The sequence below is a fragment of the Trichechus manatus genome, unplaced genomic scaffold (genome assembly GCF_000243295.1).
Source record: "Trichechus manatus latirostris isolate Lorelei unplaced genomic scaffold, TriManLat1.0 scaffold00076, whole genome shotgun sequence".
NCBI classification, from domain to species: domain Eukaryota; kingdom Metazoa; phylum Chordata; class Mammalia; order Sirenia; family Trichechidae; genus Trichechus; species Trichechus manatus.
The window spans coordinates 5054703-5081558 of NW_004444012.1; the positions used below are offsets into that span (position 1 = coordinate 5054703).

At 43.2% G+C, this 26856-nt stretch overlaps 1 protein-coding gene across 10 annotated transcripts in view; it reads right to left on the minus strand.

Annotated features, from left to right (window-relative positions):
• Positions 1–26856, minus strand: part of MEIS2 (Meis homeobox 2) — a 221929-nt gene that overhangs the window by 193573 nt on the left and 1500 nt on the right. For 4 of the 10 annotated variants that reach the window (XM_004380605.1, XM_004380608.1, XM_004380604.1 and 1 more), the window contains exons 1-7: positions 26730–26856; positions 25296–25528; positions 23625–23766; positions 22883–22933; positions 21908–21958; positions 20971–21120; positions 10642–10756 (exon numbers count right to left, since the gene is read on the minus strand). In XM_004380605.1, the coding sequence (XP_004380662.1) occupies positions 10642–10756; positions 20971–21120; positions 21908–21958; positions 22883–22933; positions 23625–23766; positions 25296–25528; positions 26730–26741 (754 nt within the window). In that variant the 5' untranslated portion in view covers positions 26742–26856. Of the gene's footprint in view, positions 1–10641; positions 10757–20970; positions 21121–21907; positions 21959–22882; positions 22934–23624; positions 23767–25295; positions 25529–26180; positions 26673–26729 lie in introns of those variants that run through there. The other 6 variants (XM_004380609.1, XM_004380607.1, XM_023735117.1 and 3 more) reach the window with 5 other exon arrangements.

Below are 26856 nucleotides of genomic sequence, written 5' to 3' on the forward strand. Positions count from 1 at the left end.
CCAGGGCCATGTCTTCCAGGCTCCTTCCAGTCTCAGTCAAACCACTAAGTCTGGTCTTTTTACTAGAATTTGAGTTCTGCACCCTACTTTTCTCCTGCTTCATCAGGGACTCTCTGTTGTGTTCCCCTTCAAGGTGGTCATCGGTGGTAGCCGGGCACCATCTAGTAGAACTTAGTTAAATATATTTAACTGTAAAATTCTTCTGAAAATTATTTAGACTTTTTTGGAATGATCTGGAATATATTTCAGGAGAGGATAGAGTCTGTGCCTCTGTACTGATTATCAACTATCCTACTACTAGTCAAGCATAGACATTCTCACAGAGAGTGCTAACTGATTACATAATGGACAATGGAGAAGTTACTCTGTGTTTACAAAACACACCTCCTTCTTAGCAGACTGAACAATCCCCTGACAGTACTATCACATTAGGTGGCCTAACTCTGAGCTGTGTCATTTACCATCCTCAGAAAGCAAACTCTAAAGCCTGCCCAACTGAGAAGAAAGAAAGCTCTCCTGGTAACCAAAATCAAGAAACAAAAAATATTACCTCACTACATATTATAACTAGCCTGTAAAAGCAGGGAAATAAAAATGTTCGTATTACACCCCTGATCACCAGCCTCTCTCTGTTGAAAGATAAAATACCCAAAGAGAAAATAAGACCATTGAACGTCAACATTAGATTCTTGAACTTGAACTTAAAAGATGATCTCATTCAATCCTATTTTACTGATGAGCAAAAGCCCGAAGAGATTAAGGGACTCACCCAAGGTCATACAGCTAATTAGTGTCAGCACAGGACAGGACAGGAGAGGAGATAAAGTAACTAACTGGTTCTAGGTGTTGTTAGGTGCTTAACACACAGAACTTCGCTAAAATACTCCCCAGGACAACCTTGAGGGTAGATAGTGTTCTCCTCACCTTACAGATGGAGGACTTGAATCTAGCCCATGCTGAACAACACCGGGACTTGAATCCACGTCTCTGTCTCCTGGGTCTGTGCCCTTTTCAATCCACCATGACCCCAGAGCACAGACTCTTGACTCACAGTCCAAAATTCTAGACTCTAACCCAGGCAAATGAAAAGAACTCATGAAACGGTTTGTTTGCTTGCATCACCCAAAATTACTGTACTTGCTCAAAAGCAAACTATGAAAAACTGGAGGACATATGTAGGAAATCAACAAAAGCATGTTGATCCTAACATCTCCAAAAATTACTTCCAGACTCCTTTACCTGTGTGAAGAACTGTTACTTCCCCCATATCAATTCTATCCTAACTGAACAAGGAATGAAAGCAAAATGGCCTCTGAATTCATCATGGGAGATCATTCACCACACTGAGCAATTTTTCTTATTCGGTTCTCTATTACATTTAAAGACATATATCTATCGAGTTACGCATGTTGTTACTGTTAGGTGCCGTCAAGTCAATTTTCAACTCATAGTGACCCCATGTGACAGAGTAGAACTGCCCCATAGGGTTTTCTAGGCTATAATCTTTACAGGAGCAGATCGCCAGCTCTTTTCTCCCGAGAGGCTGCTGGATGGGTTCAATCCACCAACCTTTCTGTTATCAGCCAAGCGTCTGACCATTGCATCACACTTATGTATTATCAAGAAAAACAAAACGAAACAAAAAAAAACCCATTTGCATTGAGTTGGTTCTGACTCATAGTGACCTTGCGTGACAGAGTAGAACTGTCCCATAGAGTTTCCAAGACTGTAAATCTTTATGGAATCAGACTGCCACATCTTTCTCTCGCAGAGCGGCGAGCGGTTTGGAAAACACCGATCTTTCAGTGAAGAGTCAAGCGCTTAATCACTGTGCCACCAGGGCTCCTGCACTTACGTACAGGTAATATAATTAAAAGAAATCCTATCTCCCAGTTCTGACCATGTGCACATAATTTAAGACATTAGAAGACAAATCCCACTTTAAGAACTATCAGCAGAAATCTAAAATTGAAGATCCTACCTATACCAAAAGATTTCTAAGTTTGTGCTGATGGTCTACTGATTAATTTAAGGCAGTATTTCATGCAATAAAATTTCAGTAAAACAAAGTAATTTTCATTATCTCTTAAGGATGTAATGGGATTGGATGGAATATATTGATATGTTCAAAATACTTCATTTATGTTCAAGCAGACATCACAGAATCAATAAACACAAAGTTTTGATTAATTTATCCACTTTAAAAAGATATTTGTGGATTTCTTTTTTTGTAATTGACTCAAAAGAGGGTCTACTTAATGTTAGATAGTTGAATAAGTGATAATCCCAGCCTTGGAAAAGCAGGGTGAGAAGGGACCAAGAATCAAATAATTACAACACAATATGAAAGATGCTATAATAGAGGTAAAAAGCACCCCAGGGGTACCGAGAAGCGAGCAATGGCCCATACCCGGGGAAATCAAGAAGGCTTCACAGAGGAGGTGATATCATAATTGAATTCTCATCAGTAAGAATTCCCTGGACAAAAGAGAGGCAAGAGCACACTCCCTCTAGGTCTCCTTCCATTATTTCCCTTTTCAAGACCTTGCTTTCCAGCAAACTGAGGGACTGGGGCAGATTATCCAATAGGCAAGGTAAGCACAGTGCATACCTTGCTTACCACATCATCTGTAGTGAATACTTTCACATTTTTTTCACCACATCAAAGATTCTGCTTCTACGTATGGCTGGCACCTGTCTCTGTCCCAACCCCACAGCACCTTACTACAGAATGAAAGCCTCTTTTCAAAGTTAAAATCCTTGACAGGGACGGATGTGCTTACCCTGCTTATTGGATAATCTGCTCCCGTGAGGGACCTTATTGCTGAATAGCAGGGGTACTGAAAACTTTTATGAGGAACTAGATTTCACTGAAACCCCATAGTTGCTTTCTTGCCAGTCACTGGAAAGGTAGTGAATAGCTCCAGATCGACTACCATGGAATAAATTTGGTATATAAAAATGGTTTATATTATTGTCTGCTGTGACATCAAAATATTTTCAAAGGCCAAATTAAAAACAAATGTCAGCATGTGAAGATGAATAAAAAGTTACCCCTCCCCCATTCTCCTCACCCTCAAACAATAAGAATTTCAAAATACTCTTTGAGTAGAAATAGAAGCAAAAAGGGAAGAGGGAGAATAACATGGCGTCATGACAGACTTATTCTTCCAAAGCCAAGCAAAGACAAGAAGAGAAAAACAGAACACGTGTATTACAATGTATTGCACCATAAGGCTGTGTTTGATGCTCTGGAGGGCTTCAACAAGTACTGTTCAGCCAAAAATCAATTGAAAAATCAGCATGATAACAGAGCAGGAGTTGCCCTATAATAGCCTTAAGACCCCCAAGGCTACGCAAATCTCTTTTATCTGCCACACTGTGCTGACTCAAGGGGAACCTCACTTCCCCTCCCTGAGTACTGTGCCCGTCTGAATTTCTCACCTCCTGCTCTAACCTTCCTTAGAAAGGGCGCCTGACAAGGACTGAGGATGTTTGAAAGAGGTTTCTAAGACATTTTTCCTTTTCTGCTTTATTCTTTATCTTTTCTTGGCATGTTTGCTCAAATTTATCCTAAAATATCAGTCCTAGCCTCTTCCCACAATATTAAACGATCAGCCACAACCTCTGAATAACCTAATGAGTAAAAGTCGTCGTATATTTGAAATGCCTTCACTAACATACATTAAAGTGACCCGTGCTAAAATCACAGTTCAGGCGTACGCAAATGAGACATGTCGGCAATTCACACAATTGTTATAAATACACATATGTATTTTATTCCAAGATTGCATCTCAATATTTCTTCAATCACTTCCTCACAATGTCTGGTCTGTTCAATTTATATTTCTACTTGGCATTTGGCGCAAACCCCCAAAGATAAGATACATCTGTCCCCTTAGTCACAAATCTTGGCATTTTTACCTTAATGCAATCGTGAAATGATTGGTTGAAAATTACTTTGCTTATTAGCAGGGTTTCCTCACAATAAAACATTTTATTTCCAAACTTTTGCATTTGACGTGAGCTGTACCAACTCAGTAGTGACATATCAAAGCTTACGGAGGAGGACGTATAAACACTCCGGTAGTGTGAGGGAAGAAAAAGCTAATTGGGCATCAGCTTCCCTGGGATTATCAGCTTGTTTATGGGGAGGGAGGACTCTTCTGAATGGTACTGTAAATTCATCCCTGATTGTGGCGTTAAAACCAGAGCTCATTCCCACAAGCTGCCCTAAAGCACCCCCACCCAACCCATTTTGCTTAATTCTAAAGGGTTGCGCACTGTTTTCCGAGAATGACAGTTTTGCATGCTTTGATTTTCTTCAGTTTCAAGAAAAATTAATCAGTGGCACAGCCAGTTGTCAGATTTCACTTCCCTCCTAGCAGAAAGCACGCATATTCATTGTCTGCTCTAAGAATAAATTTTAGTAATGTTCCCCATGTCAATATGAATATTAGACTGACCCAATTAATATGAAATGCTTCTATGCTGCTGGAACAGACAGTGTTACAGAAAGCCATTTGCACAACCTGTTCATGATTATGGGCCATAAGGATACAAAGATGATACACACATTTGCGGACCATCTGAATTCTTACACGGAGCGGGGTGGGGGAGCCACATGACGGCAGCTTGACTGTCGTGGGTCATGTTTTTTAATCCAGAGTATTGGACATGTAACACAGCAACAAGAGCTGATCATTTTGTTTAATCACCTTTTGGATCTTTGCCAGATGGTCTCTATTGAGAGCACCGCAAACAGAGAGAGATGAACTGCATTTAACATGCCACCAGAGCTTTCCCGTAAATGTCTGAGAACTGATTCCAACAAGAATTTAGTCTCAGAGCAGAAAGGGATACATTTAAAAACTATGTGCATTAACTATACTTTTCCCCATAGAATCCTCACTTGGCATGAATAATTTACCCACTCTTATGCTAATGGGATCATGAAAGTATCCCTCTGTCTTTAGTGCAGCTATTCTCAGCTTTCAGTAATTACCCCACCCAGTGAAAATAACATGGCTTCTGCAATGAACGGCCGACTAGTACCTGACAGTCAGAAAGATCATGGCTGACAGTGGAAGGGTCCAGAACTGGACAGAGAAACCCTTGTAGCCAAAGGAGGAATACAGACATACAGTGACGCTGGTCCTGGGTGGGAATGCGTGGGGGGTGGGAGGCAGGAAAAGGGGTGAACAGCAAAATTCTCCACTGTCAACCTTTTCTTTCTCTGACTTATCATCAAGATTTTACTTAAATAAATATGTTTCTTTTCCTATTACTAATAAAAAAGGACATTCATTATCAGCACAGTTTTAAAGAAAAGAAATTTCTAGGAAAAAGAAACATAGTTATCTTTAAAACACACACCTGCACTCAGTCTTTAATCAGAGTTTTTTTTTTTTTTTTAAATCTATATAGTGGAAAATCCTCCGCAGTGTGCTTTTTGGAGGGACAAATGAATTACAAAAAAAGAAGAAGAAAAACAAAAAAACCAAACTCATTTTTGACCTCTGTCCACAAAACCCCGTGTTAGGTAGTTCACTGTGTAAAAATTATCAGGCTAAAACATCTGGGAAAGAAAGCTATCAAACAGCAGGGAATGTGGCTGGTTTATTGTTTATCTTTTGTTTATGAGGCAGTATTCAAGTTTAATTACTACTCTAAATTAAACTCTAACTGGCACCAGGAGACATCCTTTTACATGACTAAGTTAAAAAAAAATCTAGAAATTCCAACTCTGGGTTTTTCGAGTAAGTTGATACATATAGGAAGAAATTACTCAAAATTAACAGCAATTACAGAAAGCTTTTAAGCATTTATGGGCACGATTACATGCTCCTAGATCATTTATTTATTAGAAGAGTTTAATTCTATTTCTAATGGTTACTACTCTAAAAAGCCTAAGAAAATCAACAGAAGTTATTTGGATGTTCACTGACAGCTAATGAATGGCATTCTTTTCCACTTTATTTGGGGGCAAAAAAATAAAAAGGAAGACAACGCAACATAAATATTCCATAAACAACAGCTTCTTCTGCGGCAATGTTCAATCATCAGTTCTACTCTCAGAGAATTTTTTGATACAATTAGGAGGACAGGAAGGAAAAGAAATAGCATTCTATTTACCGTAACGGTAAGTGACCAGTTTTGGATGAACTTAGCTCTAGGAAAAATAAAAGTTACATGCAACTAGCAAAAGATTATGCCAGATGGCATCTGTCATATTGTATTTAGGGTTATTTTAAAGAGATTGCCTCCACTATGAAAACATTCCATTGACAGAGTTTTCCTAGACTGAATAAGAAATCCCAGTAGAACATATTCAGGATCCACAGTAAATGGGTTTGAGGTTTTTTCTTCTACTTTAAACATCTAACTGGGAATATTTTGGTGGGGAGAATCCTATTTTATAACTGTAGCATGCGTTATAAACTCAAATAGTGTAATGATATTTTGGACACTCATTTACTCACGCACACTTAATTCAATTTAAAGGGGGTGTTTGTGGATTTCAACCCCATGATTGCTAAAGAACTATATAATGAATAAATAAACACCTAGCTATGGAATTCTAGCCTCATTGCCTGGATGTTAGATGGGGACATCAATGGAGGGGCTTGGTGGGTGACAGAGTTAAGGGAAACTATGCTGGCTTTTATAGCCCTGTGTCCTGAAAGAGTAGAGATACAGGGATGCTAGAAAGCTAATGCATTTAGGTTAAACTGGGTCTGGCAACAGTATGGTTAATGTGCGTGTGGTGTGCCGTGTGAGCTCAGCAGTTACTGGGCCAACTGTCTCGGTATTTCTGGGAATCCTGCCGACTCACAGTGCAGGGATTGTTCAATTGCTGCAAAATGTACAAAATGAATTTTACAAAAATGAATTGTAAGGAAGGCCCCATTACAACGATTTTACAGCAAAGATGTCAACATCAATTTTTCTTTCATGCATAGCTAATGATTAAAACAGCATATTCCATTCGCCTGAGACAATTTATTTCATATTGACATATCAAAATATTGAAATACGAAGTTATCTTTACCCTACCCTTTCATTCATTGCTGCTGAACCCATACCATTGTTCAACCCCGGAAAAATAAAACAAACTTGGCATGAAATACTTAAAACAAAGGCTCATCAATATTCTCCAATTTGTCAACATCTCAATTACAGCACTGGAAAAAATGTAAATTTCATGTGCTCTAAACACTGAGGGGTCTATTCTCCTGCCAATTCACACGCGTAACTCCCATCAGCGTTAATGGGAGTTACACAAACCCATCAATAATAATAATACTTGGTACATATATTGTGCCTTTCATCTAAGGCTCTCAAAGTGCTCTGTGAACAAGGGGGCTGCTTCCTAGTCTTCGTTCTGGCAAAATACACAATGGAATACAAAGTAGCTTTTGACTCAGCAGGTACAGAATTAGGAACCCCAAGCCTTATTATCAAGCCCCATTTTACTGATGGGAAAGCAGATACAAAGAGAACCAGCAAGTTCTCAGACCCCAAGTCTGCACCCTAATTCTATCCTTGGAGAACCAGACTCCCCTCTTCCTTCTAAGGGGACTAATGAGGCAAACTCTCTTTCTTTGGCTGCTGGTAGCTAGAAAAATCGGGGTGAATGAAAAGCCTGGTTCGTATTTATATAGTTTACTGCTAAGCTTGCACTGTTTGAAAGATACAGTGGAGTCAGGTTTTACATTTGACTGAATTAATTCCTTCCATTATTTTTAATTTTTGATTTTTCCCCCTCTTTTCCGTTTGCTGGACACATGCATAAGGAGGACCAGATGACCTTTCACTTGTGCAACTGTAGTTCTTCCGCCATCCGGTCGTAAAACGAGGTATATTTTAGTTCCATAGTAAAAATTTGTAGGTAACCATTATAGCAAAAATATTCACGACAATTATAAAGCAACATAAATGCATGTATTGTTTTATAGCATATGGCTATTAAAGTTTAATTTAAAATGTGTAGGAAAACATTGTATTTAGTACAATTCATCTCTATTTTTTCTGTTTATCATAATTTGTTTTGAAACTGAATCATTTTACAGTCTTCCATATGCCTGTTGTGCTAATAAATTCTGAATAAGGAAGAAAACTCTTTTCTAAATTCCAAACTCGGCTTTCAATGAAACATTATAATATATAGATACTCAGAACATAAATTTCTCTCCTAGGTTTTCCACTGAACACCAACCCTAAGATTTAACCTAGGATAAGCATGTGTGATTTAAGTCAATATCTCTGTTGACTTTGCCCTGGAGCAGATAATTAATCTTTCCCACAGAAAGCTACTCTGGACAATTCTGTGGGACCAAATATCAAAATAACTTGAAAAAATGTTTAAAAACTGATACAGGCATGAGTATGACAAAATTCACTTCAAAATTCAGAGAGTGAGTGATAAAAACAGAATGGCCTTATACATGTGTTTTGGATCCACTGGGGTGGTAAGCCAGGTAGGAAATTCTCCCTGTCAAAACATTGTCCATTTTATAGGAATCATACTTTCTTTTTTTTTCTTTTTCTCCCTCAGACTTTAATACAGTAAGATGACTAACTTCCTAGTACTCATACATGTAAGCTACCATGTCTATTCTTTAATCCCACAGAGGTACAATTAAAGGAACAAAATCCTGCAGGGATCAAATCCTTCAACATCAGATAAGTGGGTGCAGCTACCCACAGTGGATAGGTTTGTATGTATTGTTTTAACCCAGTGTATCAGTCTCAGAGCTTTTTTGCTTTCCTGAAACCCCCTCAAAAAAAAAAAATCTAACCAAAATGATAAAACTTCAAGCCTTGCCCTTTGCCGCAACTATTCCCTGCCCCAAATCACAGGGTCTTCTCTTTCCCTCCTCCCTTTCTTTCTGGCCCTTTCCTGCTATCTGTCTTGCCATAACTCAACTAACCCAACAGAACCAGTCAGTTTTAAATTTCAGTTGGGACCTTGGTGACCTGTTAATGAATCTACAGAGAGGAGAAAAACTCACAGTGTTGAGTTATGCCTGGTGTTGCTAGCTGACTTGGAGTCAGAAATGCTTGAAGCGTTAACGTAATTGCAAGAATGTGAAAAATGAAGCTCTGGGCTCCTGAGCTAAGTGAAAGGTCAAAGCGAGCCTCACACACAACAAGTCTCTGGAAGATAGCCTCATTAGACCATTAAGTCTGCTTCTCCTTTTCCCCTCTTTTGTAAAATGCTAAGGGTGTTTTGTTTTTATTAATAGATACATTTCACCCCTTTACAAATTTATTGCAGTAATTTGGGGTTGGGAGGAGAGGGTAGACTCACAGAAAGCTTTCCAGATGTTACCATAATGAGAAGTCCATCACCATGACTAGGAACCACAATTAAGTCATTGTGTTGCAGATCTATTGAAGTCATGTACATGTTACCTTCAATATGCTTTACAGCTTAGTTTTCTTATATACAATCTAACTAGCCTTATAAAAACAGTATATAAAACCTAAATGGATACAATTCACAACCTCCTCTACAACTGGCTGTCTGATAATATTCATCTCTGTTGTAGTTGTAAATTGCTAAAACCTAGATTCTAATGTAGATCCATTTAAAGTTAGTGACATCTGAGAAGGGACATTTTCTAGACTCTTCTAGAACCCCAGAAATCCAAAGTCCCCGGCCAGAAACTTGGAGAAGTGAAGGCACCCACCCTGCGTCAACCATCCCCTTTTAAATGGCATATATGACTACAGCCCAGGCTGTTAAACTGTCCTCTCCTTGGAAGCCTGTCTAATGTTTAAATATTGTGGCCATAAACACAGTCATAATAGAGATGAAACAGACCTAGGAGATCAGACACCATCTAATGTAAAATATTAAAAAGTAAAATCTATACACTTTCCTGACCCACATTCAATAATGTATCTTCCTTTAAATTATCATTTTAGCCATAGAAGAGTCATCCCTATCAATATATAATTGCTCTCTGTGCAGTAGGTGAGTTTTAAATGGTAAAATGTATTCTAAATTGCACGAGGCTTCCTTGTCATCTGCAGTTGCTCTCCCTCTTGCCCTCTGATTGTTCGGATTTTTAGGATTTGTGATAAAAGTCACTGTGTCAGCTGAATGGAAATGGGGATAAATAATCTAAGAATTAAAAATCATTTTCCCAAGATAAGATTCCATATAAAATGGGTACACTACTTCTGGAGCTAATAAGAACAGATTTTTGCATCTTATGCGCTTTAGACGCATAATTGCTTGATTACAGAGAACTCTTACAGTTGATATTACAAGCACAATATCCTGTGTACAGTCAAATTCAAACTTAGCATCATAGCAGCGAAGTAGGTCTGGCATTCTATTTACTTCTACACCCAGAAGCAAAGTGTGGATAACAAATTTGTGAAAGAATTGGCAGAACCAATCAATTGTTATTGTAATGCCCACTTAAAGATTGGACAGCTCACTTTGTTTTTTTTTTTTTTTAAATAACGTAGATTAAGAAGAGGAAGTACTGTCTCCCTAAATAGCAGCTGATGATACCCCTTAACCTGCTGGTCTCCTCTGCGCACTGAGGCCGAGGGACCCATACCCTACAGTAACGTTATTTTAGTCACGCTTGCTTTGCACCAGGAAAACGGCTGACCACCTACCTTGCTCACTGCTGTTGTCTCCGCTCTGGGAAGCGTGGCCCCCACTAGAGGGTCCCGGGGTGCCTGCCGAGTGGGTTGAGGTTGCATCATCATGGTCTCTCCAAGACGAAGGGTTCTGATGTCAGGAGGCCAAGGAATGTGTCCACGGTTACCAGTTCAGCCGTATGTGAGGGACCGAGATGCGAGGTGCAGGAGACAAAAAAGGTGCGCATATTAGTATTTGTGGAACTAGGCTCATAGAGATGCCACGTTACAGTGTATTGTCTTTTCAGTAATAGATACAAAAGGAAAGAGTATCTAGAATCTTGATGGGGTGATGGCTACATCGGTGTACACATTTGTTAAAACTAACTGAACGATACACTTAAACTGGGGGCATTTTACTGTATATAAATTAGGCCACTACACAGTTGATTTTTAAAGTAAAAAAAAGATCACCGAAAAAATGCAAAAGTCACTATCCTAATTAGGGCACACTCTTCCACAGAAAAAAAAAAGGTCCCAATGCTCTTGGATCCTAATATACTTCAGCTACAAAATTCAAAGACACCCTTAAAAAACCACACACTCAAGATTATACAGGATAGTCCTTCACATCTCTCAAATGCATCGCCCTAAAAGAGCCTGTATGAACTCTCACAATTATTACCAACTGATAATACAATCAGCAGATGCAATGATACTAATGACTGCATCAACATCTAAAAAAGTATTAATTTCTGAAACTGATGTGAACTGCCCGCCATCTAATAAACTGGGTAGGACTTTCACCTGAGCTTGGGGGAAGCTTTAAATTCACCGAACAGTTCTTTTTCCCTAGAAGAACCCCTTGTTTCAGAAGACATGCAAGGCAAACAGTTACAGCCCCTGCTACTTTGCTGAGTGTATTCTCCTTTCCTCCTCCCCTTTCCTGATCATTCCCAATACCCTGCTGTTGCTTAAAGGAAAACAGGAATTCTAATGTACAGGAAGGACTTTATCAGCACCACATGAAGGCAGGCAAGAGATGGAATTTCCTCTGGCAGAAATGTAAGGTAGGAACAACACATAAAACAGACCAGCCTTAAGGCCAGACCTACACACTTGTCACTTGCATGTGACAACTTCAGCTAAGCCCACAGGCCCACTGGCAAGTGAATTCTTTGGGGGGCAGAATTAAAAAGCAGTATCAATCTCAAAGTATTCTGCTGCTTCTTACAAGAATTGGTAAATAAGGATATGGACAGACAGACAGACATAGAGACAACCTGCGAACATCTTGATCACTGGAAAATAATTTTGCCATGATGTCATTATACATACTTTGTCCAGAAAAAAAAAAATCAGACGGTCATTTTTCCCAACACCAACTGTACAGTGTGCATATAGAACATAAAATCTTGCCAAAATAAAATCAAGAACCACAGGTAAGGCAAAATAGGGAACTATTCTTGTTTGGAACAATAACAACAAAACCCTTTTTATTTTTATTTTTTCTCCCCCTCAGCGAACCTGCTACAAACTGATTATAATTTAATACCTGGCATTTTGGATAGATGAAATAACTCCAAGTTCTACAGATTAGTAACAGCTATATCAAATAATGCTACCAGCACTGCCATCAGGCAAGCCGCTGATTCAAAGTGAAAACCTGGAGCATCAATTCCATAACTATAAATATGGCACAGGTATAGATTTCTAAAATAAAGATATGCTTCAGAAAGCAGATCAGGAAATGAAGTGGAGTAGAATAAAATAAAAACCAAGCTTCTCTGCTGCCTGTATCAAGACAAAGCCATGCCTGTGAATTCTTTTTATCTTAGTTAGAAACCACTCCACTTGTTTCAAGCTGAAGGCAAACAGAATACAGGGACTCTTTAAACTCTGCAACCCCTGCGTGTCAGCTGTTTGCCGGATGGCAATCAGATAAAGAGCTGGAAGAACTGCACGAAAAAAGAAAGCACCAATAGCAGAGCGTGAGTTTTGTCCTGCAAAAACACTGGTCAGTGCTTTCTTTTAGAAAATGTAGTAACTGCAACCCGTTCACCTGGGCTAAACTTTTCAGGGTACACAGCAAGCCATGGTAATTTTATGCACTGCAGGCTCTTTTATTAAGCTGGCAGCTATAAAAACTCCTTACCCCTTAGGAAAATTACAATAATTAACCACTAACACCTCAGCTATGTTTTAAGGCAAATGTCATCCAATAGCTATTATATAATGGTTCCAATGAAGCTAGGGCAAGCCTTTCTATTTGGGCAGTGTGGTGATTTGCAGAGATCACCAAGGACTTCCTGCCACTGAAAACCCCAGTTTGTCTCTATCAGTCAGCCCTGTGCTAAGCTTTAAAGTCAGGGCTCGTTAATTTATAAGTCAGTGCATTTCTTGTGACGGTTTTCTGGAGGAGGTGTTTTCTAAAGAAAAGGGGAGAAAAATCAACCGTATGAGCAAATATTACTTTAAAAGCAGCTGGTTCCTCCAGATGAGTTGGGCCTTTGGTTTCCAGCCCAGTCCTTATATTTGTTCAAGTTCACTTGCTAACCTACCCTTCCCCTAGCTCTTCTCGTCTTTGGTTGTCATTGTTAATTGTCGTCTAGTCGATTCCAACTCATGGTGAGTCTACATGTGCAGAGTAGCACCGCTCCGTAGGGTTTTCAAGGCCGTGTGTGACCTTTTGGAAGCAGATTGCCAGGTCTCTGGATGAGTTAGAAACACCAACTGTTTGGCTAGTAGTTGAGCGCTTAACCGTTTGCGCCACCCAGGAACCCCTCCTCTCTCCCTAAACCAAAAAAACCAAACCCACTGCCTCAAATCAATTCCAACTCATAGCGACCCTATAGGACACAGTAGAACTGCCCCATAGGGTTTCCAAGGAGCAGCTGGTAGGACACAGTAGAACTGCCCCATAGGGTTTCCAAGGAGCAGCTGGTAGGTTCGAACTGCTGACCTTTTGGTTAGCAGGCAAACGCTTAACCACTGCACCACCAGGGCTCCCCTTTCTCCCCAACCCCTCAAAAATGCTGTCCTAAAAAGGTGTCGTAGGATATTTATTTCCATCAAGGGTCTCGAGTTTTATGGTCTAGTCTGAGAGGCTGACTGGAGCTAAGGAGTATCACTTGATATTTGTCTAATTTGAAAGAAGGAAGAACATATCAATCCTCTGGGGTTTCAAGGTTGAGGAGTTATCCCAAACTTGTCCATATTCAGCTGCACGTGGCAATGTGATCATATGCAAGACAAATATTGATACCGTGGTCAATAAAATTCCCTCTTTGTCATAAAAAAACTGTAACCTACGAGGACAGACAAAACATAACCCTGTACCCACAACACTGGTTTTTTTCTTAGATTGAAATATTTGTATCACAACTCCTTTCTTCTTCTTCTTCTTTTCTTCCCCCCCACCCCCAGATAGTTTCCAAGTTTACATCCTTCAAGAACAACTGTCTGGCTTTCTGCCAAATTATATGCAGAAGTTTAGTGAATCCGAAAACCAAAGTGGCATACAAAACCATGTAAAAATACATGACGTATGTAGACAACTAGAGAGAAATGCTCTCTGGGTACAAGCGAGAGAGCACTCAGGTGCACGCATTCCACAATGTACGTCCTGTTCTTCAGCCAAAAGTCTCAGGAAGACACCCAAGGGCAAGGAGCAAACATGTTTCTATTCCCACTGGCTTTAATAATTGGGAGTCAAATATGGTACTCTTCTTGCTCTTATGTAATTGCATTAAAGAGCAGTGTTAGCAGGAGAAAAGCAGTGAATACTGAGTGGAGTACAATAGAAGGAGATGGAAAATAGATATAAGAAGCCAGGTCTCCAGGGGCAGTATTTTCTATTTGCTGGGCTACAGACTCACAGCTGATAATGCAAGTTGTAATTAATATAAAAGCCGGAGACAATATGCGGAGAGCTTGTAGTAGCAGAGCCACAGGAGATCACTCTGCTGCTCTCCTCTGTTTCTCATTTACACCCAGCTTTCCCTAGAAAACACACTTCTGCCACTGTTTTCTCCCTTGAAAGTTAAAAAAAAAAAAATTGATGTAGCACCATCATTGAATTTCGCTAAATCTAGAAAAGAGCAGAGCAGACAGTAGTCTCTAGGCATAGGAAGCAAATCATATGTGTGCCGCTTTTGTTGAAGTTGCAGATATGGTGGAAACTGGAACATTTTAAAGGAAGATGTCATTTCTGTGGGGCACTTGTCTATAGGAGAACACTTAATAAATCCCAGTGAATCAGTGGGGGTATTTCCCTGTTTAAATGATTCTACGCAGCTCGTGGTCTTGCGTTCCCAAAAGACAATGGGTAAAATGTATAAGATTTCTAAATAAACGTAAAACTGAGCAAGGAAGTAAAATGGACTAGACTTCAAGGAGAGAAAAAAAAAAAAAAAGATCATGCCACACACAAATTCAATCTAAAATAATCTGAAACTCATCTTAAATCTAAAATGAAAAGGTGATTTAAAGGCTGCGTGGGACAGAAGAGAGAACAGCGGATTGGAATGAAGACTCAAGATACCGCCGCTAAGGGATCATGTGACCTTAGGCAAGTGATGCCCTTCACTGCTCTGGCACTCACTTCCTTTATCTCTACAAAATTAGGAAGTTAGACCAGATAATCTCTAAAGTCATTTCCAGTTCTTCTTATTATTATTATTATTTAAGACAATACTTACAAATAAGCATTAGCTCTTCTAGAGCCTACACAACTAAAACATAATCTATAACATCAAGACAAAAATTACATGTGAACTTGGAAAATACAGTAACTCAGGATCTGGGCTTTTAGGTAGAGAGTAATATAAGCATATATAAAGACATTTTAATCAGCAAATTGAGCATGCAAAATTAATTTGACTTGATATATTTAAACACAAAGGCAAGATACACTTGTATCAGCACACATAATTAATATTAAGATACTTATTTCCTATGACCTTATGATGTTTTAACCCCTGATTATCATTATGCAAAAAATTATTTTTTAAAATATAGGATAATGACTCCTATGCTGAGGTATTCAAGTCTATAAATGTTCCAAAATGTTCATTGTGTGGTTTGAAAACAGTTGGAATTCCACCTTCATTATTCGAAAGTTGACATAAGAACTCAGGAGAACTGTGTGTGCCCTCAGAACATAGACTCACTCTTTAAAAATGTAAACAGAGCAGGGGTCTTTCCCTTGCTGTTTCCCCACTCCCACCCCTCCAGTAAGCTTCAGGAACTAATAGGTGAGCCTCTCTCAAAGAAGTGGCAAGTAGCTTTTGCAAATGATTTCTCCATTTTAACGGAGCAACTTGTAGAGACGACAAAATACGTCTTGTATTTTTGGCGTAACACCAGATGATAAAACGTGCCCTATAATTTTGAAATGTATGGCGATAGCCCATGAAAAAAAGAAGAGAAAGAACTCCAGAAATATGAAAATTTTAATCTGGGGGCGAACGTCTACGTGGTTGAGAAGCACAACTTCAACTTCATCACGTCACAGTTACTCTGCAAACATACTCCAACCTCACTACCCAAATGATTCAAACAGGACGATTATTCTTCATGGGAAACTGACCGGAGAACTATCAACCACCAGAAGCTATGAAACAACAGAAAACTCACGCCCCAGCGACGCCTCCAGAGCAGCTGCACAGAGCTCAGAGGGAGAACTTTACCCAGGTGGGTCTCCAGACGCCTTGGATGACACTCCCTAAGGTCCAACCTTATACTAGCGCATAAGAAACCATCTGAGAAAATAAATCATTCTTCTTATTAATAATTTTACCAAGGCTCATGATTCCCCTTTCGATATTCTATAAAGCAGCCACTTAAGCCTGTTCCTTTTCCCGCTGCCCACCCCCCTCTAATTTTTCAGATAGTAATAGAATTTATCTACAGCCTGTATTCTGACTCTGGGGATCCTCCCCTCTAATCTAACCCATTAAAAAAAATTCTATAGGTATAAATAAACATGTAGATATTCAGAGATGAAAAGACAATGCTAGCATATCTTCATCTAAATTACAGTTTTCAGCAGAGAAATTACAATAATTTTTCTTTTATTAGTGGTACTATCAGAGCTAGTCAATTTTAAGGCACTTGCCATTAACTGAATAATCATTAACTATACTTTCTTCCCTGTTCTTAATTCTTCCAAAGAAAATAAAATGTAGCCCCTTTTGAACATTAACTAGGAATAACAATATAATTATATGCACTTAGAGCAAACAGAGCTTAGTTCAGAAAATACATTTCAAACAAATATATTTCATTTGTGTAAATGTGATCTAAAGATATGCCATATCTTCATATGTAAATATAAAAAAATATTTCATTTGTCTATCTTTGATCTAAAGTGCCTATCTAAATTTATGCAGAATAAGCCATGTGGATAGCACCTAGTATTCAGAAATACTACCAACTAGGAAAAATGATCGTTATTCCACAACAGTTTTCTGGTTGAAACTTTTTGTTTTAATTGATTTCTTGGCATGTTTATTTAAACATCATAAATTTGAATGTCTGGGAAACAACATGAATTGCTGCTGGAAAAACAGACTTCTATTTCTTTTTACCGTCATATTTTTTTCTCCCTGATATTCCAAAGAATACTACAATAGCTGTCTCTTACCTATAACTATTACTCGTCTGTTACAATGAGAGTATGAGATAAAATACATTATAATATTAAAAATATAAGCATTTATTATGAAGTAAGATAGTTACAAAACCCAAGAGAATAGTCGCCAACCTTTCAAATTTATCTTCTATTTAATTTCCTTCCATCGTAATATCCATCATGTAATATTAATAACAGACTCAGTGTCTTCACTGAATATAAGGTATGAAAGGTAAGACTATTGCGGTTGTCTTTTTTTAATGCACCTATGTTACATCAGATTACTTATATACAATTATAGAATGTGTAATTAGTGCAACAGTCTGATTTACTAAGTAATAATCAGTATATAAAATTTATTCTTAAGAGTCTTCCAATAACACTTGCTTTCCAGATGTTTATATCAATTGCTATGATTCATTTCTATTTTCACATTCTTTAATAAGAAAATTAAAAGCTATATTGGTAGCCACTACTTTGCTCCTGACGCATCTCTCTCTGCTTTCCACTATACAGAATTACACACTTATTCACTCCTTTCTCTCTCTTTCACTCTGCATCCTTCCCCACTCTGTCCTTAAGCGCACACACACACACATACACAATGTAGCTGGATACCACTTAATAAGGATAGAGGTGTATGTGTTTTGGGGGTGTCAAACAGCTGTCACAAACTGTCACTTCCACAAGAGAAAACTTGGCACGCAACAAATTAAACTACACTTCTTTTTTAGCTGTCATTATTCATAGCCACTAAGTTGAAATGCTCTCAGCATTTCATGTGCAAATAAAACCACGAGGAAGCTCAGTAGATCAGAACAGTGGGCCAACAGAGAAAACAACACGCTGTCTCGGTCCTTCTGAAGTGGCTCAGCAGCACCCCTGAACCAGCGTTCACCAAATGAGATCCAGCCTGGGGCAATGTATTAATATGCATATCAAAGCAAATGAAAAAATAAACGCCGAGATTCAAATTGGTTACATGCTGGAAATGTCCCACTCACACCACCTTTCAGGTAGCTGTTCTGTGGTATTTTCCCTTTGTTTTGTGGCTGGGGGGCTGGGAGGACGCAAGTTTGAAGAAGAGGCTGAATCCTAAGAGTGTTCATTTTGTAGGAGGAGGTCTGGAACTAAAACAGTCAATGTACCTATGGCACAGAAGTCCTGAAAATGGCACATTGTCTCCACGGTTTTCTCTCACCTCCTACACAAAATACAAGTCGGTGGCAAACCTCTCCATTTCCCACTCAGTGTGCTGGTGGAACAAATTATTGCTTCCTTTCAAAACAAATAGCAGGGGGCTAAAGTAAACACGTTATAGTTCAGATCTCTAGGAAATAAAAGCCTTTAAATTATGACGCCCAGTGAGGTGGCAAGCCCTCATGGGTTCAGAATAAATCAGTTGTCATATTCTCTTGATCGGGGCCTGAAAGCCAAGCAACAAACGTTCCAGTGGACTCTTTTATCCAAAGATGATGACTGTTAAACTATTAAACCACTAACCCCTTAGGTACAACTTCCTTCTTGAGTGTATATTTAAATATTGCAATAGTCCTTAAATTGGCATTGTCTATCAGCCAATCCTCTCAACAGACTAGGTTATCTTACCTCTTCTATGTAAACATCAGCATGCTCTAGATCCATGCATTCACTTGAAAAACAGTTACCAACAAAACTCTTCTAGAAACCCCCAAGTAGTTGAGACCCCTGGAAAGACCATGAGAAAAGCTTTTGGCTGCAGAGATCTGGGGACGTCTCATTCTACAAACCATGTAAATAGCTCCCTCTCCATTCCCCCAATAATTCAAACGCATATGAATCTAGAAACGAGAAGCAAGCAGAGAAAATAAACAAATAAACAGCCACAGAAACAAATATTTCTGAGGTAGCTTCCTGCCTCATGGACCACAACCACACATCTTATTGCTGAAGATCAGCAAATTAACCTTCCGGAAGCTGTTGTTGCAATGAACCTGGTGGTGTAGCAGTGGAGCACTTGGCTGCTAACCGAAAGGTCGGTGGTTCAAACCCACTAGCCACTCCAAGGGAGAAGGATGTAGCAGTCTGCTTCCCTAAAGATTACAGCCTTAGAAACCCTATGGGGCAGTTCAACTCTGTCCCTACGGAGCAGTTCTAGTCCGTTTTTACATCACTATGAGTATGAGTTGTATGAGTTGGAATCGACTTGACGACAATGGGTTTGGTGTGGTCAGCTGTTGCTGGGCCTTTCCGACTTCACGTAGTACATTCAACGTACAAAAGAGCTTCCCCAAGTTTTTCTCACCGGGACGGAAGAAGACAAGGCCAGGAGCTTTCAACACCGAAGTATTTATTGTGTCTCAGAACTGGACATCCAGGCCCAGGGTTTTTTTCCTTCTTTTTTAAAACTGTATTCTGAGCCTGGCTTCCCATATGGCACGAAGGTTAATTATTAAATTCTACGACTGCATATTTTTACAACTTTTGGTGGGGGGAGAGAGGAGAACCTCACACAAGGTCCATTCACCTTGCATCTCAACTCATCCCTCTTAACACCCAGGAACTGAGGGTGGGAAGGACACGCACTGCCTTCAGTCTCAATGCCTGTTTAACTCCATAAAAACCAAAACAACCCAAACCGGTTGCCGTCCAGTCGATTCTGACTCATAAATTAATATTTCAGCCACAAAGTTATTAGACTATGGCCGATACCATTTAGGTTGTGAGTTCCACCGAATGCAATCTATAGACAATCTGTCCCCCACCCTCAGGCCTGAGTTCCTATAAATAAACGGCTGTTCACACCCACTCTTTCTAACCTCACCACACTTGCTTTTCCTACCAGCTGCAATCTTTCTTCTCTTTGCTTCTTTTTCAAATTTTCGGTCTCACTACATATGCTTTTTTTTTTTTTTTAAAGCATCAGACTCACTAGATCAGTTCCAAAATAGGATTAAAAACAGAGAGAATAGAGAAAAATCTCCTTTCCTGGCCTGGCATACACAGTTATTCCTTACTATACCCTTCGTCCTCATTCACCAACTGTTAAAGTGTTAAAATTCAACCACTAACCCACGGTTACTCAATCATAACTCCCTCAGCTTTCTGTAATACATTGTTAATAATTGGTTCATCAGGGTTACTGTCTTTTATTATGAAGATGCTTCAGGCACTTGGCAAAAGTCCATATTCTGGCAATAAGTTTCTATAAAGCAAAAGCCCTGAGAATTGTAATGTGTTCACTCCTTCCTTTATTTCTAATGCGAAGAAAGATTGCCAATAATTCTCAGGGGTGTCATCTCTGGGAGGGACTGGGAAATCAACCCTCACTCCCCAACTCTCTCTTTCCTTCAGTCCTTCCTCTCTCTCTCTCTGTCTGTCTGTCTGTCTCTCTCTGTCTGTCTCTCTCTCTTCCCTCCTGTCCAGCTAGCTGTCTTGTCTCTCTATCCCCGCTGCGGCACCGATTACAGAGTTGAGAAAACTGAAAAGACAGTCACCACATCCAACAGACAATTTGCTAAAACCCAGGAAACTCTGCAGACTAAGAGCACAAATCACTCCATCACCTCCCTGGCTTCTTGCCTCTCAGCAAGGAGGGGTCCAAGAAAGAGAAATGAAGAGCATGGAAGAGGCAGTGAGAAACGGAGGAAAAAAACCCCAACAGAGATCATTTAAGAAGTAAACTAAGTGGTGACAGATGATAACGCTTTGCCCGGTGGCCTTAGAAGAATGCCAAAGGCTCTGAGACTCACATGATCAGCGAGATTTGTGGAGGAACCTGAAAGTTCTTCATGATCTGACTTGGAGCTGCCGTCTCTCTCATCAATGACGAGGTCGATGGGCATTTTCCCCTTCAAACAGCTAATGTACCGGTGGCAGAAGTTATCACACAGTTCGTGGACCTAGAAGGAGGGTCATGGTGGAGGATTCAGCTCGTTGTTGTTGTTTTGTTTCATTTTTCAAGGGGAAAAACATCAGGTTGCAAGGTTAGATTGGGGAAGAGCAAGAATGTCATGTCTTCCAAACTAACTCTAATTAAGGGGTGTAATAGTTGAAGGCAAGGAAACAATAGAGCCATTGTTGCAGGAGATATTATTCTCTAGAGACTTCCCTGAGCAACAAGTTCCAATAAAGAGAGCAAAAGAAACAGGACTGGAAATAACTGGGTCCAGACTGGGAGTCCAGGGAGGAAAATCCGATTTGATGATAACATCAAAATGGGAGAACGCTGGAATGGGGGATGGCATTAGCATTTGTGATTCAATAAGCCAGGAGTTTTGTATGTTTCCAGGGGAAAGTGATTGAGCTGCAGAGCTATGTCAAGACACCCCAGTGAGGATGATTTTCTCTGCCTGCACCCAGTGCAAGCTCTGGGCCGAGGCTGAGCTGAGCTAATAGAGACACAAGCGGGCTGAGTGTCCAGCCACCTAAATGGTTTGCTGCATTTCAAAACAATCCTGGATGCCTGGGGAAGAAAATGAAGGTGGGGGGCTACTTTAAAAGGCATTGCGAGGGCTGTCCTAATTCACCCTTCCTCTGAGGCCCTGGGTTGAGCAGCAATTTGAAGGAAGGCCGCTCCAAATCTCCAGGGGCTCAATCCCTCCATGTGGAGCTTCTTTCAAAACATCCCAACTCAACTAGCAGAGGAAAGTGGCTAAATCAGAACAGGGCGTGTCATTTCCTGCTTACCTTTTCTAATTCCAAAAGATGAAACCTTAGTACTTGTATTGCTTGTATCATCTGAAAGAAAAGTTTAGAGAGTGGAGTTAGGGCCCAGTGACCCGGCAGCCGGAGGGAGGAGTAGTGAGGGACCCGGGCTGGAGAGAAGCAGCAGGCAGGTGGCCAGGCAAAACCCACACATCAAGAAATACTCAGAAGAACCAAGTGATTAGTGAGCATCTCCGCCTCATTGGCCACAGGCTCGGAATCTGACTCAACCCAAGCCTGAGCATTTAAGTCCTTTTTCCCTCGCGTTCACTGGACTGTTCGTAAGGACGGTTTCTTAGGACCAGGCCTTCTTTCTCCGCCTCGGTCCCCTTCAACCGTCTCGTCCCTCGACCTCAGGCCGAAAAAAAAAAAAAAAAAGTAGCCTCACTGGAGAGAGATGGCTTTTTAGAACTGTACCCCCAGCGAAATCCGTCCTGACTAAAGAAGGAACTACTCCAGATGAATGGTGAGGCAGGGCCTTTGAAAGCGGATTTAAGTACTTTTAATATTGAAATCGTGCAAATTAGCAAAAGAATCGCACCTCCAAGTGGCCTGCGCTGGCCTGCCCCTCACCCCCAGCCGGCCCTGGGCCGCGCCGGCGGTTCCTGCCTTCGGGTTAGCCGCCCGGGGCTCCGCCGCCCGCCCCGGCAACCCGAGGAAATAACTCACTTCTCGCAGCCTCCCTCCCGGGGCCGAGACCTGGGACGCTGCCCCTGCTCCCGCGCTCTCGGCGCCGCGTCCCCGGTTTCTGCCTCCCAGGCCTTTCCTCCCACTGCCGGCCATCCCACTCCCGGCGCCCCGTCTCTCCCCGGGGCTCGATGCTGTTCCCCTCTTCCCTGCCGCCCTGGGGCTCCAAAGGGTTCTGCTGAAAGTCCCCAGAGCCCGGGGCGAAAGTAGGTGCTTCTGGGTCGGGCAGGGGGCCGAGGCAAGGGAGGGGCCAGGAGCAGTGAGCCTTACCAAATTGTCCAGCTCTGGATTTGAGGAAAAAAGTGGCTTCTCGGCGCGAACCTATAAGAAGCAGGGAGAGTCAGCATGAATTACCGCCCCATAAAGAGCAGAAAAAGCCTGTCACTGACTACACTGCAGCGTGTGAGTGGGGAGGGTGCAGTGGAGAGGGACTTAGGCAAATACATGAAAAAGAACTAGAGCCTTCAATTAGCGGGGCCAGCTGAAAGGGAATCAGGGCCTCGTGGCCCTCGTCCCATTGACGGGGACCTGGACCCGCTAAACTGTAGCGGGGAACTCAGGGCGGTTCTCTGGGCCCCGGGTCCCTCCGGATCCGCAGTCCAGGAGGCTGTGCCCCCTCACCTCCGCGCCCCGCGCGGCCCTCCCGCTCCCAGGGGCGCCCGGCTTCCTTCCCTCCCGGGCACTCCCGGCTGCCGCAGCCCCTCTCCCCAATTCTTGTGCAAGTAGCTGCAGGCGGGGGAAAAAGGCCAAGCCCCAGATTAGGCGCAGGTCAACTTTAATTCGAGGGTCGAGCCCCTGTATTCCTGGCTGGGGGGGAAAACAAACACCCGTATTTATCTCCGCTTCCAATTCGCCTCCAGGCTCGGGAATGGGGAGGAGGCCCAGAGCGCCGACTGGGCCAGAGGAACAGATCGGGTGTCCCTGCCTTTTCCTCGTCTTTCAAGTAAAGCTCTGAGGAGAGGGGAGGGGAGTGAGACACTGCAGGCGGGTGAGTGGGGCAAGAAGGTTGGACCTGCTTGGCGAAGACCGCGATGTCCTCATTGAAGGAGTCGGAGGAGCAGACGTCTCCGCCGGCCACACCGGGTTCCCGGGGAGTGCAGGTCGCCAGCTCGCACTTCTCAAAGACCAGAGCTAACAGAGGAAACAACGGGTGCCTAACGGGCAGCGCCACGCAGAGACACACACACGGAGACGGGGTGCAGAGGGAAGGAGCAAGAACTGTAATCAACAAGTTTGGAGGGTTTGGATTCCTTCTGCAATACAACAGCCACGCATCACACTTTACAACCCGTCCTCAGCCAGCCGGTCCGGGGCCAGAAACAGAAAGGAAAAAACGGCCTGGCCTTTTCCCTCAGCTCACAAGGCCCCAGCTCCGGACAGAGAAGCCCCCTGCCACTTTAGCCGGCCGAGTAAAAAGAGTCTCAGTTAGAACGTAAGGAAGCGTCCAAGACGCCCAGGCAATCTGGAGCCGGTCGTTAATCCAGACCCACTCCCCACACTCCAGAGGCCGCCAAAGCAACCCCTGCGACCCAGCCCTGACCTCCCCCGCAAAAGGAAACTCTGTGAGAGAAAAAATTGTTTTAGTTCCTCCTTGTAATGGGCATTTCCGAGGAGGCCGAAGCCTTCACCTCCACAGACACCGTGCGTGCCAGCTGCCAAATCCGAGAATGCTGGTCTAACCTCTCCTCCCTCGCCTGAACTTGTTTGCTCTACTTCTAGGAAAGCAGGAGCGTGGGGGCCCTAAGAACAGCAATGTTAAATTCTGCAGAGTTTCCTTCCAAAGACCACATTTCTCCCCGCGTTGCAGCAGACAAAAATAAACAAATCGTATGTGAAAACTTGGAAGTGTGCGTGCGTGTGTGCCCTTTGTGTTCCTCCGGGCGCTTTAGCTGCACTTTGGGGCGCTTTCGGCCTCTGGCTTCGGCCTCAGTTTGTGTTCACCGACAGCCCCCTCCTCTCGGCATCCCACCGCCTTCTCCCGCTGCACTCAGCCGGGAGAGCCCGGGTGATACACGGTTGTCAGTGCGCACCCCCGCCCCTCCCCGGGTTCTCTCAGAATATAAAATAATTTCAAGCCATCTCCCTTCCTCCCCTCCCCACCCGCCATCAAGAGCCGCTCTTTGCAAGCTGCAGTCCCTTCCACCCCGCTGCACTTCAAGGTCTGCCCCCTTTATTTACAGAGAATTAAGAAGTGGGTGATTAGGACTTCCTGGCCGACAGAAGCAGCCCTGATCCCAGCTCAAGCAGCATTTAGTGACTCCCAGACCCTCGGTAGGAAACAGAGGAGAAAACAAAATTGCTCCTCATCGGCAGGAAACTTTCCCCTTCGTCAAGCCCTCTGTTAGGGGGCCTGGAAGGACCAGCGCTACGTTCTTCGGCCAGGAAGCCTGCCCTTGGGGAGGAAGGCCCCGGCACGAATCCGAGGACTCAGTCACTCCGGGGCCGTGGGGTCCAGAGCGCCGGGGCCGTGGGACTGGAGGAAACCGTATCTTCCCGGAACTTACATTCAAGGGACAGAAGAGCAGGCCCCCTTCACTGTCCCTTCCCGAGGCAAAAGCTCTCCCCGCCATCCTCATGCAGAAATAATTCCCCACTTGGTCGCCCACACCTCCCTCCCCAAAAACAAACACACACTCGCACTCACACTCAAACACAGTAAGCTGGGTCCGGGGGGTCGGTTTACCCATAGATCGCGTCCTTGTCCCGCTTCAAGGCGTCGTTGACAGCGGATCCCATGCTGGCGGGCATGACATTGGGGTGCGGGGCGTGCGCGCCGTAGTGCTGCGTGGCGTGGAGCGGCGGCCCGTGGTTAAGGTGGTGAACCGGGGGGATCGGCCGCGGCGCGTGAGGGTCTCCGTACATAGAAGCGGGCACCCCTACTCCGTCCATCCCGCCGTAATGGGGCAGCTCATCGTACTGTCAGACCCCGGCGAGGGTGGGGGACAGGAGAGGAGAGCGAGCAGGGGAGGAAGGAGAGAAAAAAGCCCGAGAAGAGAGGGGGAGAGAGAAGTGAGAAAGGGGTAGAGATGAGAGGGAGAGAGAGGAGGAGGGAGGGCGGGAGGCAGGGAGAGAGGGAGCGAGGGGGAGAATAGGGTGCAAGAAACAGGGAGGAGGAAGGAGAAGGGGAAAGAAGAATAAAAACAAAGTCAAAAAGCAGAAAAGTACCGAGCACGAGTCGAACGCACAGCCCAAACCAGCCAAAACAACGGAGTTGAAAGCGGCGGGGTAAACGCTTTTCAATTCTAAACTGAACCAGTCTGAACCGGGAGCAGCGTTCAGAGCCGGGAGAGGGGGCCCTGGGAGGCCCGGCGCGGGCCGGAGGGAGCAGGACCGTAGCGAGCCCTCCGAGGGAGAAGGAGTCAGAGAGAGGAGGAAGCCCCAGATCCCACCCCTCACCCCCCTTCGCCTCCTCCAGAGGATCCAATAAATCAAAAGGCGAAACGAAACAAAATAAAGAGAAGAAAAACGCTAATCGTCAGGACGAGACCGCCGAGGACGAGGGAAGCCTGGGGCCAGTGCCTCCCCGGGGGCAGAGAGCCGAGGGTGGGGGGAATAACCTGAAAGTTACCAGAAACATAATTTAGCCGCCGATTCCCTGCGTCCTTGTCAATTTCACAGACAAAACAAGCGGCCCAGGCTAGTCTAGGCGGCGGCGCGGCGGCTGCGGCAGCGCGGCCCCGGCGGCGGCAGCTCTTACGCGGCCCGTGCCCGCCCGGAGCCGCGGGAGCAGCGGCGGCAGCGGCGCAGCAGCGGCAGCAGGAGACCCGGGGAATCGCGCTGCTGGGGTAAAAGCTGGAGCGAGGCGAAAGCGTGTAACAATTGCACACACACACGCACACACACCACTCACACGCACTCGCCGCCCGCCCGCTCGCCCAGCGCTGGAACACGCGCGCCCAGACACGCACACACGCACGCACACACACTGGCACACACGCAGAGGCAACGGGGGGGAAAAGAAGCCGATGAATAATTTTGCTGCTATTTTTTTAAATACTGGCCGCCATCATGCAGCAGCAGCAGCAGCAGCAGCAGCGTTGAAGGGAGAGGCGGCATCGGGACAGGCCTCTTTTAGGAGAGGATTTATATCTAGGTAAGTGTTGGAGATTAAACCTACCCTTTGCGCCATCAGTCTGCGCTCCAATAAACTCCTGGATGTGTCGTATATTTAATATCCCAGTCCGGATAAGAAAGTGATCTAGGCTGAAGATTCCCTTTTTTTTTTTTTTTCCAAACCAAGGAGA